Genomic DNA, 15,358 nt, shown 5'->3' with positions numbered 1-15,358 from the left:
CTAAGGAGCTCAATGTCCCCCTCCCGTTTCTCTCTGGAGAGGGAGGAATAGAAGAAGCAGTGTGCTTACTCAGACAAATTGACAGATTGTTGATAGGCTGTATGACATTAGTAGGATCTCCGTCCAGTTTCTGGTTGGCGCAGGTATCCATATTGTCAATAGCTACCACTGCTATCTCTAATGCCCCTTGCAGTCAAAGCAGAGGTATCAAGGACGGAGGATGGATCTCCTCTCTTGTCCCTACAGAGTCGGGTTTAGACACAGGTGTCATCAGCTTGTGGGTGAAGCTTCTCAGCTGCTGTCCATGCTGAACCTGTGGTATGACCAGCTAGAAGAAATTAGTCTGCAGGGCTCCATCACCTTTCATCATCGGCAAGTTAATAGACTTCAGTCTTCTCTGCTAGTTCAGATGCTTGTGTAAGAGTTCCTCCTCCCAACAAGCAGATGGAGGCAATGCAGTCTTATACTGCTCATTTAAAGGTTTAGCAGCATGAAAATTTAGGTGAATACCTCTGTTACATAGATGCTAGACCAATGACCTTATTTAGCAAGCCACCAATATTAATAATCATTACATCAACTAGAACCTTTCAAAAAACTGCAGAAGTGAAGAACTGAAGACAATGCTGATGTGCACAGGAAGGAAGGCAGTCTGAGCTGGTGTAGAGGGTCTCAAACAATATTAAGAGGGAATATTTTTCCATGTAGCTTTTTGTATAGCATCAGCAGTGACTTAGATTTCTGACAACACATTTTCCATACGGTACTAGGGATGCAAATCTCTTGTGTAGAAAATGACAAGATTCTAAGTGCTCACCATTCAGAGACTGATAAACCAGACATGTTCTCTAAGTTTACAGAAGTCACTGGGCTGTCACAAAACTCTTTGCATTCAGCACCTAAGCACCAGCTTGGCGTTTTTGCAATAAAGTATCTCCCATGCACTTGTTTTGGACAGTGCTGTGTTTGATTTTGAGTTTAGATGTGTTCTTTTTAGCGGAACAGGTTACGTACTCTTGTAAAAGAGGCATATAAAGTTAACTTTGCCAATGCCTCAAATTATTTAAGCATAATTTTCATATCACGTGAGACTTTTGCACAGGGAAAACAAACGGGAAGTGTTTTGTTTTTGCAGTAATTCTGTTCTGTTAAACACCAATCTTTGCTGTAAGAGCTGGCTGTAAAAAATCTATTGAATCCCATGGCTGGAAAATGTGTATCAGACACTGGCGCAAATGTCAAATACCAAATCCAGTAATGATAATGCGAAGCATTCTGGACTTTAAACGTTTCCTGCTTGATTTTTACATTCAGAGGTTGCTTCTAAAGCTCCTGGAGGATAGTGAATCCCCCAGAATCGAATTGACTTAACATGAAGCTTGTATAAACACTTGTGTATTTGGCAAATGTTGGGGTTTTGCACTGTTCAAAAATTTGTGCATGAGATTGTATCTCCTCTTGTACTAATGGACCGTCACTGTTTGCTTTAGATCAGGCCCTGCCAAATGCTTCCCTGCACATCACTGATAAATGGGTTACAGTATGCTTATAGCTCCCACCTAGTGCACTGTCAGGGCACATAGGCATATTTACATACACAGGGCATATTTAAAACATTCTTCCTGATCTGGAAAAGTTCTGTCTGGAGCTAGTGAAGCAGCAAAACACTCTCTGCACTGTAAAATATATACTAATGAGTATTGTATGTATTTTGTGGTATAGTGATCTTTGTATTGTATTCAGTGCAAACTCTACACTTCTTGAAATACCTACTTATCAGTGTCTAGTAGTATCCCGAACAAAGGAAGACACTGAATTCCTCACTGATGACGGGTCTCCTAAGAACCAATTTTGACTCATTAAAAACCCTTTTTTAAGGCCTGGCAAATGGGGTAATTGAATTGAAACACTATACCTAATTGCATAATTGATCCCATGAAGAAAACTGATGAAACAAATTGGCTACAGACCCAATAACCCAAAACCAGTTTTGCTGCCTTTTTCAAATCAAGTTATTTTAATTTCAGACATATGCATGTTAAGTTAAAATAAATTAAAATGGCTTCATGGAATCTATTTACAGCTGCAAGGGAGGCTGTTCAATGTAGAATCTTGAACGATGTATTTCTTTTGAGAAAACTTATTTCTTTAGCAGGCCCAGAGGCCTCCACTGTTTAACGAGTTATATTTTAGGATTATTACACTGAATGTATTATCTTTGGCAGGTGAACTTCCAACTGCAGCTCTTCTTGTGGGTAGCAAGATGCACCTGCCATATGGCAGGACATAGACTTGCTGCTCCTTTGGATCTCTCTAATTATACATTTGATGTGTATATACTCTGTTTTATTCTGAGATTGAATTTTAACCTTTAAATGATTTGTTCTTATATCCAATATTTGTTCAGAGTTATACTTGTGCAAGCGCTCACTGCATGGGCCCAGACATGACCCATGTTCCCTATTCGGGGTCTGATCCAAAGCCCAGTGAGAGAGAGCCTTTCCTTTGACATCAGTGATCTCAGTTCCGTATCCTATACAATACTTGTTCTTCTTCGAGTGATTGCTCACATCCATTCCAGTTAGGTGTGCGCGCCGCGCGTGCACGTTCGTCGGAAACTTTTTACCCTAGCAACTCCAGTGGGCCGGCAGGTCGCCCCCTGGAGTGGCGCCGCCATGGCGCCCAATATATATCCCTGCCGGCCCGCCCGCTCCTCAGTTCCTTCTTACCGCCGTGTCGGTCGTTGGAACTGTGGAGCGCGGCATAGCTGTCCTCCACGTCCCTAGCTCTCCTAGTTTCTATCGCTTGTTTATCGCTTATCTCTAGTTCTATATAGTTGTTAATTAGTATTGTTAAGTAGATAGTTTAGTAAATAGCTGTTAAGTAGTTTCTTGCCGGGGGCTTAGCCCTTCCCGGCACCGGGCGCCAGGCTCATGCCTGTTTCGCCAGGCTTCAAGCAGTGTGCGGCCTGCAAGAAGCCCATGCCTACCAGCGATCCCCACGAAGCGTGCCTGAAGTGCCTCGGGGAATCGCACAGATCTGACAAGTGCCGCATCTGTAAGGCTTTTAAGCCGAGGACAAAAAAGGAGAGGGATCAGAGGCTCCGAACTCTCCTAATGGAGGCGGCACTTGACCCGTCGACTTCGCAGACCGTGGTTTCGGCACCGGCACCGGATCGCTCCGGCACCGAGAAGACTCCTCGGCACCGACCTTCTCCGGCACCGGAATCAGTGCCTAGGCCGTCGAAGTCTAATACTCCGGCCAGGCAGACCCGGCTTGAACGCCCGGCCTCGACATCGGCCGCGGCGCCGCCGGCACCGTCAGCACCGTTGACTCCGGGCCCGGCGGGTCTGTTGAGTCCGGTGCCGCCGAGCTCCCCATGAGATCTGGGGTTGAGATAATGGTCCCATCCACACCGGAGACCTTCGCCTCGGCTCGGGACCTTATTGCCCTGACGGAGCCTACTCGGCTGCCACCCCCGGTTCCTCCGGTGCGGGTCACGTCCAGAGGCAAGCCCATGATGTCGGCACCGCCCACGGACAGTCGTTCGCCATCCAGGCCCCGACGTCTTGGGCGCTCCAGATCCCGACGCCGCTCGCAGTCCTGGCACCGCTCCCCTCAGCTGGTACCGGTCGCACTCGCGGCACCGGTCGGCATCGAGACGGTCGCGGTCAGGCTCCAGTCGACACCGGCACCGCGACTCCAGGAGCAGGTCCCGACGCTACTCGCCGCACCGGTCGACCTCCCGGCACCGAGCTGGTGGCAGGTCCCGGTCCCGATCTCGCTCGACCTCCCCGGCACCGAGCTGGTGGCAGGTCCCGGTCCCGGTCGATCTCCCGGCACCGAGCTGGTAGTAGGTCCCGGCACCGAAGCGGCGCCCGGCACCGTGACAGATCCCGGTCCCGAAGCAGCGCCCAGCACCGTGACAGATCCCGGTCCCGAAGCAGCGCCCGGCACCGTGACAGATCCCGGTCCCGAAGCAGCGCCCGGCACCGTGACAGATCCCGGTCCCGGTCCCGGCACCGTTATGACTCCCGGCACCGGTCCCCCGGCCCGCGCAGACCCGTACCATCCAGGGTCGGCCCCCGCCGTGGCCCTCCAGGCAGCCGTCCGTGTCCTCCCAGACGGACAGCGGCTATGCGCTGGGCACCGACCGGCAGGCGGCGCTGTTTGCTGATCCGCCGCTGCAGGACCAAGGCCCCCCACAGTGGGGATTCTGGACACCCTGGGCGTACCATCAGGCCCAGGGCCCCCAGCAGCTCCCTGCTAGGCCGGCGACTGCGGAGCGTAGGGCCCCTGAAGCCTCTTGTCTCGCCCCCCTCCCTCCCCGGAAGGGGACGAAGGGTCCAAACAGCAGGACTCCGCTGCGGCTCCGGAGACAGAGGCGAGGGCTGAGGAAGACCCTCAGTTGGACACTATTGTGCCTGGGGTCTCATCATCCTCCTCCCCGGATGAGGCGGTGGCGGGTACCTCCTCCAACAGTCCCCCCCCGCTGGATCTCAGGGCGCACCAGGACCTCCTCAGGCGATTGGCTCAAAACCTGAGTCTGCAGGCAGAGGAGGTCTCGGAGATAGAGGACCCAATTGTTACCATCCTCTCTTCCGATGCTCCCACCAGGGTCGCCCTGCCGTTTATACGGACCATTCAGGCCAATGCCAATACTATCTGGCAGTCCCCGGCCTCCATCCCTCCGACAGCGAAAGGAGTCGAGAGGAAGTACATGGCCCCTTCTAAGGGGTACGAATATTTACATGTTCACCCGACTCCCGGTTCACTGGTAGTGCAATCGGTGAACGATAGGGAGCGTCACGGCCAGGAGGCTCCGGCCCCCAAATCCAGAGAAGCCAGGCGGATGGACCTCCTTGGCCGTAAGGTGTATTCGGCTGGGGCGCTGCAGCTCAGGGTCTCTAACCAACAGGCCCTGCTGAGCAGATACGCCTTTAACTCCTGGGTGGCAGTGGACAAATTTAAGGAGCTGCTGCCACAGGATGCTCGCCAAGAGTTCACGGGCATCTTGGACGAAGGCAAGAAGGTCGCGCGCACGGCCTTGCAAGCCTCCTTGGACGCTGCGGACTCGGCTGCCCGTACCCTCGCGTCAGGAGTTACGATGCGTCGCATCTCCTGGCTGCAGGTTTCCGGCCTTCCGCCAGAGCTCCAGCACACGATACAGGACCTTCCTTTCGAAGGCCAGGGCCTGTTTTCCGATAAGACAGACCCCAGACTTAAGAGTTTAAAGGACAACCGGGTCATTGCGCGGTCCCTCGGGATGCACACCCCCGTGACACAGCGTAGACCCTTTAGGCCGCAGCAACAGCAGCACCGTCGGCCGTTTTCCCAGTTCCGCCAGCGGCAGGACCCTTACAGGCGCCGCGGCAGGAACGGGAGGCGCAGGCAGTCGGGGAACCAAGGGGGGCAGAACCAAGGCTCCTCAAAACCCCCGCCTGGTCCTAAGCCTTCATTTTGAAGGTGCGCTCGAGGGCGCAGTAACAGTTTCCCCTACGGATCCTTCCCCTCCGTTTTCCAACCGCCTTTCGTTTTTCCTCCCGGCGTGGTCCCAAATAACATCGGACCGCTGGGTCTTGAGCGTGGTGCAGACGGGGTACCGCCTGCAGTTTGTTTCGTTCCCTCCTTCCCGCCCTCCTTCCTCGTCCCTCTTCAGGAACCCCTCTCACGAGCAATTCCTTCGGCAGGAGGTGCGGACGCTCCTCAGCAAAGGAGCTATAGAGGCGGTTCCCGAAAACGAGAAAGGCAAGGGGTTTTATTCCCGCTATTTTCTGATCCCCAAGGCCAAGGGGGGCCTCAGGCCTATCCTCGACCTGCGAGAACTCAACAAATACCTCGTGAAGTTGAAGTTCCGCATGGTATCCCTGGGGACCATTATTCCATCCCTGGATCCGGGAGACTGGTACGCCGCCCTCGACATGCAGGACGCGTATTTCCACGTTGCCATTTGGCCACGCCACAGACGCTTCCTCCGCTTCGTTGTGGGGGCTCGTCATTATCAATTTGCGGTCCTCCCGTTTGGCCTGTCCACGGCCCCAAGGGTGTTTACAAAATGCATGGCAGTTGTCGTGGCGCATCTTCGGCGCAACCGTGTCCACGTGTTCCCTTATCTGGACGATTGGTTGATTCGGGGCACGTCGGAACAGCAGGTGTACAGCCATGTCCGCGTGATCACCGGCATGTTTGCGAGTCTGGGCCTCTTGATAAACACAGACAAGTCCACCCTGAGGCCCACTCAGAAGGTGGAATTTATCGGGGCCGTCCTGGACGCCACTGTGGGCAGGGCCTCGCTGCCTCGGCAGCGGTTTCCAGACCATGGCGGCGATCGTTCAACGCTTGCGGTCAGCCCCGTTGACGTCAGTGAGGACATGTCTAACCCTGTTAGGCCACATGGCGGCGTGCACTTTTGTGACCGACTACGCTCGGCTCCGCATGAGGCCTCTCCAGCTGTGGCTTATCAGTCATTACAGACCAAGGCAACCGCTAGACATGTTAATCACAGTCCCCCAGAAGGTCTTAGATTCCCTCGGCTGGTGGGTGGACCAGTCCGTATTGTGTGCGGGTCTTCCCTTTCACCCGTCTCAGCCCTCGGTATCCCTGACAACGGATGCCTCAGATCTAGGCTGGGGGGCCCACCTAGGGACCCTGCGGACGCAGGGCCTATGGTCCCAGGAGGAGGTGGGGCTACATATCAACATGAGGGAGTTGAGAGCGGTCCGCCTTGCTTGCCAAACGTTTTGTCATCAGCTTCAGGGTCGTTGTGTAGCCGTGTTCACGGACAACACGACGACCATGTATTATATCAACAAGCAGGGCGGCACCAGGTCCTCCTCCCTGTGCCTCGAGGCGATACGACTCTGGGACTTTTGCGTAGCCCACTCCATTCACCTCAGGGCTTCCTTCCTTCCCGGAGTACGGAACACGCTGGCGGATCGATTGAGCAGATCCTTCCTGTCACACGAGTGGTCCCTTCGACCGGACGTCGCTCTCTCCATTTTCCGGAGGTGGGGTTATCCCGGGTGGACCTCTTTGCGTCCAAGGGGAACAGGAAGTGCCAAGCGTTCTGCTCCTTTCAGGGCAGGGAGCCGGGGTCGATAGCGGATGCCTTCCTCATCCAGTGGGCGACCCACCTGTACTATGCGTTTCCTCCGTTCCCTCTGGTTCACAAGGTCCTCCTGAAGGTGCGCAGAGACAGGGCTCGTGTGATCATGGTGGCCCCGGCATGGCCCAGACAGCACTGGTACACCATGCTGCTAGACTTGGCCGTAGCCGACCCAGTTCCCCTGCCCCTTCATCCGGACCTGATTACCCAGGACCACGGGTCCCTCTGTCACCCAGACCTGCAGTCGCTGCACCTAGCGGCGTGGCTCCTGCGTGGCTAACTGGTTCCGAGCTGCGCTGCTCCACGCCTGTGAGAGAGGTGCTCTTGAGCAGCAGGAAACCATCCACAAGAGCCACATATTCGGCGAAATGGAAACGCTTCTCCTGTTGGTGCGTAGAGAGAAATCTCCGCCCTATGGAAGTTTCGGTATCCGAAATCTTAGATTATGTTTGGTCCCTCAAAGAACATGGTCTGGCCTTATCGTCATTGCGAGTCCATCTGGCAGCTATCTCCACCTTTCACCCGGGTGCGGACGGTCGCTCCGTTTTTCTCACCCGACGGTGTCGAGATTCCTTAAGGGCTGGAACGGTTATTCCCTAACGTCCGTCCCCCTGCTCCAACCTGGGATCTTAACCTGGTGTTGTCCCGGCTCATGGGGCCCCCCTTTGAGCCGTTAGCTACTTGCTCCCTGCTTTACCTCTCTTGGAAGGCTGCCTTTCTAGTAGCTATCACCTCAGCTAGACGGGTGTCGGAACTCCGAGCCCTTGTGGTGGACCCCCCATACACGGTCTTCCACAAAGACAAGGTGCAGCTTAGACCACACCCTGCCTTCTACCCAAGGTGGTCTCAGCCTTCCACGTCAACCAAGAGATTTTCCTCCCGGTTTTTTTCCCAAAACCTCACTCCTCAGGCAGGGAGCAGCAGCTCCACTCGCTGGATGTCCGTAGAGCTCTCGCGTTCTACTAGAGAGGACCAAACCCTTCCGCAAATCCCCCCAGCTTTTCGTGGCGGTAGCGGACCGTATGAAAGGGCTTCCTATCTCCTCCCAGAGGTTATCCTCGTGGGTTACGTCCTGTATCAGGACCTGTTATGACTTGGCCCATGCCCCTACGGGCCGTGTGACTGCGCATTCTACCAGGGCGCAGGCGTCGTCGCTGGCTTTCCTGGCCCGTGTGCCCATCCAGGAAATCTGTCGGGCAGCGACCTGGTCATCGGTCCACACCTTTGCTTCCCACTACGCCCTGGTCCAGCAGTCGAGAGAGGATGCGGCCTTCGGAACTGCAGTGCTCCATGCCGCGACTTCTCACTCCGACCCCACCGCCTAGGTATGGCTTGGGAGTCACCTAACTGGAATGGATGTGAGCAATCACTCGAAGAAGAAAAGACGGTTACTCACCTTTGTAACTGTTGTTCTTCGAGATGTGTTGCTCACATCCATTCCACACCCGCCCTCCTTCCCCACTGTCGGAGTCGCCGGCAAGAAGGAACTGAGGAGCGGGCGGGCCGGCAGGGATATATATTGGGCGCCATGGCGGCGCCACTCCAGGGGGCGACCTGCCGGCCCACTGGAGTTGCTAGGGTAAAAAGTTTCCGACGAACGTGCACGCGCGGCGCGCACACCTAACTGGAATGGATGTGAGCAACACATCTCGAAGAACAACAGTTACAAAGGTGAGTAACCGTCTTTTACCTCACCTTGTCCTTGTTCTTGTCTCTTTGAATTTGACATTGACTCCCTGATTTTAAATTGGCAGTATGTAATACAGAGCCAACAGCTGTCCACTTGCCCCTTTGTATAAGAGTGGGGAATTGGCACTAACTACCCTGTGGGTGTTGCCAGTGAGCAGATGGATTCATGGTCTGCAGATTGGTACCCTGAAGCCCTTATAATCTGGCCGTATTCACCCTACACCTCTTTAAGGCCAGGGAGGTGGACTGGTTTATCACTTGTGGTCTTGAGATTCCATCTGGACTGGGAGGGCAGCAGGATCTTTTTGACTGACGGATTCAATCTGTGGAATCCCCTCCCCTCCCCTCCGCATATCTGTGGAGCTCACAACAGTTCTTTCTGTTAGACCCACTCCAACTTTGGCTATTTTTGACCTCTCTTTTGTTAGTCATTCCTGGTTTTTCCCCCATCCCATTGGTTGACTGGCTGCTCCCCTTGTCTGCATGGCTTCCTGCTTTATTTTAATTGTCCTGACTTTTGTACAAGACCGTGGGCCCCTTGTGAGTCCTGGGTGTTGTATGAATACATTAGAACTTGCTATTGATTTGCAGCATTTGCCTCTTAACTGCAGCCCTTTTCTCTGGTTGGGGGCTGTTTCCTGCCTTGGCAAGTAGGTGGGCTATGATAAAAGTCTGACTCCTGACTTGAGAGACTATTAAAGAGCAGGATTAGTTCAGAACACTAAAATATTTAAAGCCCAAAGTATAAATTATATTTATATGTAGCACCATGCACTTTTACGGCACTAAATACATAATCCAAGATGTCTCATTATATCTATATTCTTAGTTCATGGGATCATAATAGAGGAAATACGGTCGTCTTGCACATGCAGGATGCAGACCCCTATTGTATGATTTTTTTTGAGGTACTGTTCAAATATGTACAACAAAGAGAGTGCTATTCACACATGAATATCTTTATTTGCTGGGGAGCATGAAGTTGCTACTATCTGCCTGTATCCCTGCAAAATAGTTATTGCATTATAGACATTTGTCTGTGTCTTCAAACAAACTTGCTCCTTCCAAAGGCTCGACACTGACACAGGCTGATCCTCTGATACATAGGTGTCCATTTCAGAATGACTGCTGCTGAGCAACACAGGAGAGGGCTCAATAGAGAGGTTGAATGGTACAATTATGGGGGCGAGGGAATGCACTAATGGGTCTTACTATGACAGGTATAACTGTCTGACTAGTGTTAGATTATCTTTGTAAGTTTTTCTTTACAGGAGTAAATTGGTTCAAACTGGGGAGGTTTGCTGCTTCAACAAATTTTATCTCCATTTTGGCCTATGTAATCTTGACTCCAAGTCTCTAAAGAGCATCCTCCATGTTAGGAATGTGAAGCCTTCGTCAATAGTAGGTCAATTGCCAAGGAGCATGCTAAGTGCAATGTGCTTTCCAAAAAGGCTAGATTCTCTGTTTTGATTCTACACAGACACGTCTTCTGCATCCGAGGATGAGGGATCGCTAAGGCGCCAGGCTGCTCTTTCTGCTGCATTGCATCAGAGCTTACAGAATGCTGAGTCCTGGATCAACCGATCTATTCAGGGGTCATCCACATCTTCATCAGCATCTTCTACACTATCCCATGGAGAAGGCAAAGGAACCAGTGGGACACTAGCTGATGTATTTGCCAATACTCGAATAGGTAGGAGCTGGGTATGAACAGCAAAACTAAAACTGCTTCAAGTTTAGATTCTGTTTTCACAAAGTTAGAATCCCCATAGTCTAAGGAAAATTTGGAATAAGACATCATTCTGTCTCCATGGAACCCACTGGGCTTCAGTAGACTCGCCAACACTGAGCTCGGCCCAAGAGTTTGGAAAAGTGCAGTTGGTCAGAGGGAAACAGGAGCCTGCTGGTGTAGAAAAGATCTCAAGGATGCACCTTCAATGTTGACATGCTCAGCTGCAGAGCTTTCTTTCTGCACATAGGTGTTGCTAATGCTTGGGTCTACTTGAAGCTGCTTGCATAAACAATGCTACCAAATGTGGGGAGTGACTTTGGCCTTTATGTTCTATGGCATGTCACAGCCTTTATCTTTTCCTTAAACAAGTCGGGGTGTTGGAATACTTTGCTTTTTTAAAAATTGTACTATTAGACCCTAATAATCTGTTATCTTAGTATTTATTGTTAAAAAATAAAACCCCAATGCACACAGCTATTCATGAGGGAATTGCAACATCACAAATTAAAGATCTGACACAGATTTGAAGCCTTGACTATTTTCCAAGCTAGCTGTTGACATTGCTGAGAAGGCGGGGGGATTACAGATCTGGAAACCCCAGGCTCAGTTTTTTGATGCTCTGAGGTGCTCCCTTGCTGCTGATGCTGCTGTATGAAATTTCAGGGTTTGTTTTGCTCCATTGCTATCTTTCCCTTTTATATGCTCTTAAGGTATTCCTGCAACCCGGGGGATAGCTGTATCTGTGTGCTCTGTGCTTTGGCTTAATTGGTTTGGAGCAAGCATGCATAGAAGAGTTGGTGATTTTTACCAGCTTCATTTTACCTGTTTCTTTGACATTTATATTGCTGATGTTTTTGTTTCTCTTTACTGGGATGCAAGTGTTTTTCTGAAATGGAAAACTGCACATAAAATGTAGTCAGTATAATTAATGCTTTATTGAAGCACAGCGGCACTTTAAAAACTGGGGAATGCAAAAAAAATTACAATTGTGGAATCAGCTTTCTGATAATGAATGAGAGCTGCTCGCTGTTCAGCACCTGTGTAGTTACTGTCAAATTAATACCTAATTTTCATAGCACTTGTTTTCAAATGATACCCAACAAAATCTTGTGCATGAGTTAGTTTAAAATAAATAAAAGCAATCTTTTCATCATAACTATTTGCATTGGCAACATGAAATGGATATATTCATCAGATGTCAACATCTAAAATTGTACGCATTAGAACGCTTGCATAAACAGTTTTATATAGACTCATAGACTATCAGGGCTGGAAGGAACCTCAGGAGGTATCTAGTCCAACCCCCTGCTCAAAGCAGGACCAATCTCCTGACAGATTTTTGCCCCAGATCCCTAACTGGCTCTGCTGGGTTTAGCAGGCCATCACTCAAAGCACTGAGCTATAGAGAGGAGTAAAAAAGTTCCTGCTCGGTTACCGTTGCACAGAGCGGTACAGAACCAAGGTGCATGTTCCCACTGAGCATAGGAGAGCCATAGAGCAGGTACATTCCCAACCAGCATCGCTCCCAAGATGCACAGAAGTGATGCTCCTCTCCTGTACACCTTCCTTGCATGCCATAGGGGATGCACAGTTGTGGAGCTCCTGTCCTGCTGTCTTTAGGAAGTGGGTGACAGGTTCCACTCCTCTGCACTGCTAAGATCTATAGGAAATGTGGGGGATCCAAGTGCCCCCCAGATCTGCTAGTACTATAGAAAATGTCATGCACCAGCAGCATGAGAACTGCTGCTGTGTGCCTGGTGCTGTAGTAAGCTTTGTGCTCCTGTGTCAATCCAGTGTAAACCTGCAGGGCTCTTGATTTTTCTTTTAAGAAAAACAACAGCGTTGTTTATTTCAGTTAGAAGATGAAATAATATAATCCTTTATGCAGAGTGCGTAACTTTTAGCATTACCATCAGTGAAATGTGACACTGTAAGTATTAATGAAACAGGAAATGACCAAAGTAATTTTCATTACTATTCTGATGCCCTTAGGTCACACATTTGCTTAATAACCACATTGGTGTATGAAAAAATCATATTCCCATCATCTTAAACACTCCCTGTTCATTCTTACGAACTTTCAACTTATCTGTTTTATAGCTTTCATTGCCCAGAATATTAGAGAAGTTGTGTGAGTTGTTTTACAGGCCAGTGTTAAGGTTGTTATATGAATCTTCATATGTCAGTATTGATGAAGTGTGAATTTCAAAAGTAATGGAGTATTTATGAAAATTACCTTAATTTGGTTATTTCCACTGTGTTCAATGCCTACATTCTTTTATAGTAATTCTCTAGTTGCTTTACATAAGAGTTATATTTCTTCAGTAATACTAAACCTGGTTTAACAAGGCATTTGTGTAGGACAGGACAGTAAATACTATGACTGTAATACAGCCACTTGTGTACTTTTTAACAATGCACGGCAACACAGTGTGGCAGCTTAGGATATAGTGAAAAATACCATATCCAATTAAACTTACAGAGGAGCCTTAGCTAGATAAATTGTACTTTCTTAAATGGAGCAGAGCCCTATTTAGCACTCCTGCTATTGCCCAAAGGACCTTGGAGTTTTGAAGTAATGCAAGTGGATCTCTATTTGACATATTATCTGAAAGTCAGGACCTCTGGCAGCAAAATGCCCCCTAACTCAAGGCTCTCAGTACTGACAAATGGAAGGCCAGCATCACTTCATAGAGCCTAGGTTTTTCTTGCAGGTCTATTATCAACTACTGTCCAGGTTCCACCCTGTTTAACTGTTGAAACTGAAGGGTATCACAGCACAGCATGATGTTTCTTTTCCAATCTCCTTCTAAGGATTACGTCTATAACCAGTGTTTTCCCTCTTGCTTAGTTTACAAATCAGTAACTCAGGAGGAAGTCATCTCAGATTCTAGCAGGAGATAACGCAGCAGCTTTCTGTTCTAGGAGTTTGACCATCAGAAGGCAAATTTTAATCTAAAAGTACTTTTAAAAAAAAAAAGTGCCTAGCGTCTAGAGTTTGCATGGTATAGTGGTTAGAATAGGGGTAGTTTGGGCTCTGTCTTTGAGTTGCTTTGTGACTTGGAGAAAGTCTTTCTATGCCTCCATTTTACATTGTGCAAGATGGATGATGCACACAACCTTAGGGTGCTAAAATAATGTTTAGAAATCATACTCAGACGCTTTCACAAAAGCCAGGGTAGAAGGGTAAAGCATTATTTTGTTATTGAGGACAAGCAGCAAAGAATCCTGTGGCACCTTATAGACTAACAGATGTTTAAACGTCTGTTAGTCTATAAGGTGCCACAGGATTCTTTGCTGTTTTTACAGATCCAGACTAACACGGCTACCCCTCTGTTTATTGAGGACAGTAGCTGATGGGTAATTGACACTTTACTTGGCCATTGGATAATGGAAGGTGCACATTAAATTGAATATCAGTTTTCTCTCTTTTCAAGAGAATTTTTCTGTTCCCCCTGATGTCACTGCAACTACCTCCTCATCCTCTTCGTCAGCACGCCCAGCAACTATTGATATTCCTCCATCAGGAATCGTGAAAGGCACGCACAAGGGATCCAATCGATCTAGTCTCATGGACACTGCTGATGGTATGGAACCTTTGAGTACCTACAAATGAGAGCATGGCATGGGAGAAGCTGAACTGGGGGGCGGTCAGTGGTGTGTAACTTGCAGAATGTGCTTATACTTGCTGTAGGTTCCTCAACCAATTCAGACTCGCTGTGAGCACACCCTGTTAAGTTTAAGTGGCTGCAGCATCAGCCGTAATATACCCCCAGACTGTGGACACTCCCTGTGCTGCACTCAGCAAAAAAAAATCCTGGAGAGCTGAACAGACTTCACAGCACACCCCAATCTCAACAAATTTAGCTCTGTTGGTCCCAGAAGGCCAAGACTTTTGGGAACGACTTTTTGTAAGTCACTTGCTCAGAGTTCTTGAGAGCCTACCTTCCACAGCTATTTTAGAGAATAACGGTTATTTGGTGGGATGAAGCAATTTTAATACTTTCCCAGACGTGCCTGAAACTAGGTTATAATGACCTTCCAGGGAGACTGAATGTCTCAGAGGATGGGAGCTTAGAAGCTTTCTCATCTAGATTGCTGATTCAGTTCCTGCCCTGCGATTTACATGTAGTGCCATCAGATGGCCTCTGAAGGGAATTTTCTTATAGGAGATTTCTCAGTCTGGTTCCTGATGGACCAACCAATGAAAACAACAAACACCAAGGACAATCTGAACAGCAGCCAAGAATTGAATGAGCCCTTCTCACTACTCCCTCAGATTGCTAGTGAGACAGATGCCGTGACGGGACATGTGGAGAGCTTGCACTGCTGATGAATGTACTCTCAGGGCAAAATAGTTCAGTCCCCAGGGGTGCCAACAGAAAAATAACCTGGAACCTTCCAGTGCTAAATTTACTGATATTGTGGTTGATGAATGTCTAGCATCAGGTACAGAGCTGAAGCTTATGAACAGTATACAGAGAAGGAGAGAAAGGTCTGGGTAAAACTCTTTGTGAGGAAAGAATTGAGTTTTAAGTGAACCCAACAAAGATCAGTCATGCTTAGGAAAATTAACTATTCGGGTTGGATTTTCAAAGGAGCCTTTATCTCACTGCAACATCTACTTCATGTTGAAGGTGCAGCTAATAAGTGAGGGTAGCTTTTAAAAGAAGCTCTGCTGTCTTTCTATTCAGCTTCTTGCCTTTTGATATATAAGGTATATAAAATCATGAGTGATGTGGAGAAAGTGGATAAGGAAAAGTTATTTACTTATTCCCATAATACAAGAGCTAGGGGTCACCAAATGAAATATTAATAGCAGGTTTAAAACA

The 15,358-nt window shown here is 49.0% G+C and overlaps 1 protein-coding gene across 1 annotated transcript in view; it reads left to right on the top strand.

Annotated features, from left to right (window-relative positions):
* DIP2B (disco interacting protein 2 homolog B) overlaps positions 1-15,358 on the top strand; it is a 131,798-nt gene that overhangs the window by 74,338 nt on the left and 42,102 nt on the right. Inside the window, 2 exon segments of the mRNA XM_030554905.1 lie at positions 10,275-10,487; positions 13,964-14,113. Coding sequence (XP_030410765.1) covers positions 10,275-10,487; positions 13,964-14,113 — 363 coding nt within the window.

Source organism: Gopherus evgoodei, chromosome 3 (genome assembly GCF_007399415.2).
Source record: "Gopherus evgoodei ecotype Sinaloan lineage chromosome 3, rGopEvg1_v1.p, whole genome shotgun sequence".
NCBI lineage: Eukaryota > Metazoa > Chordata > Testudines > Testudinidae > Gopherus > Gopherus evgoodei.
Note: the sequence above shows the minus strand (reverse complement) of the source record. Positions and strands in the feature narration are given on the sequence as shown.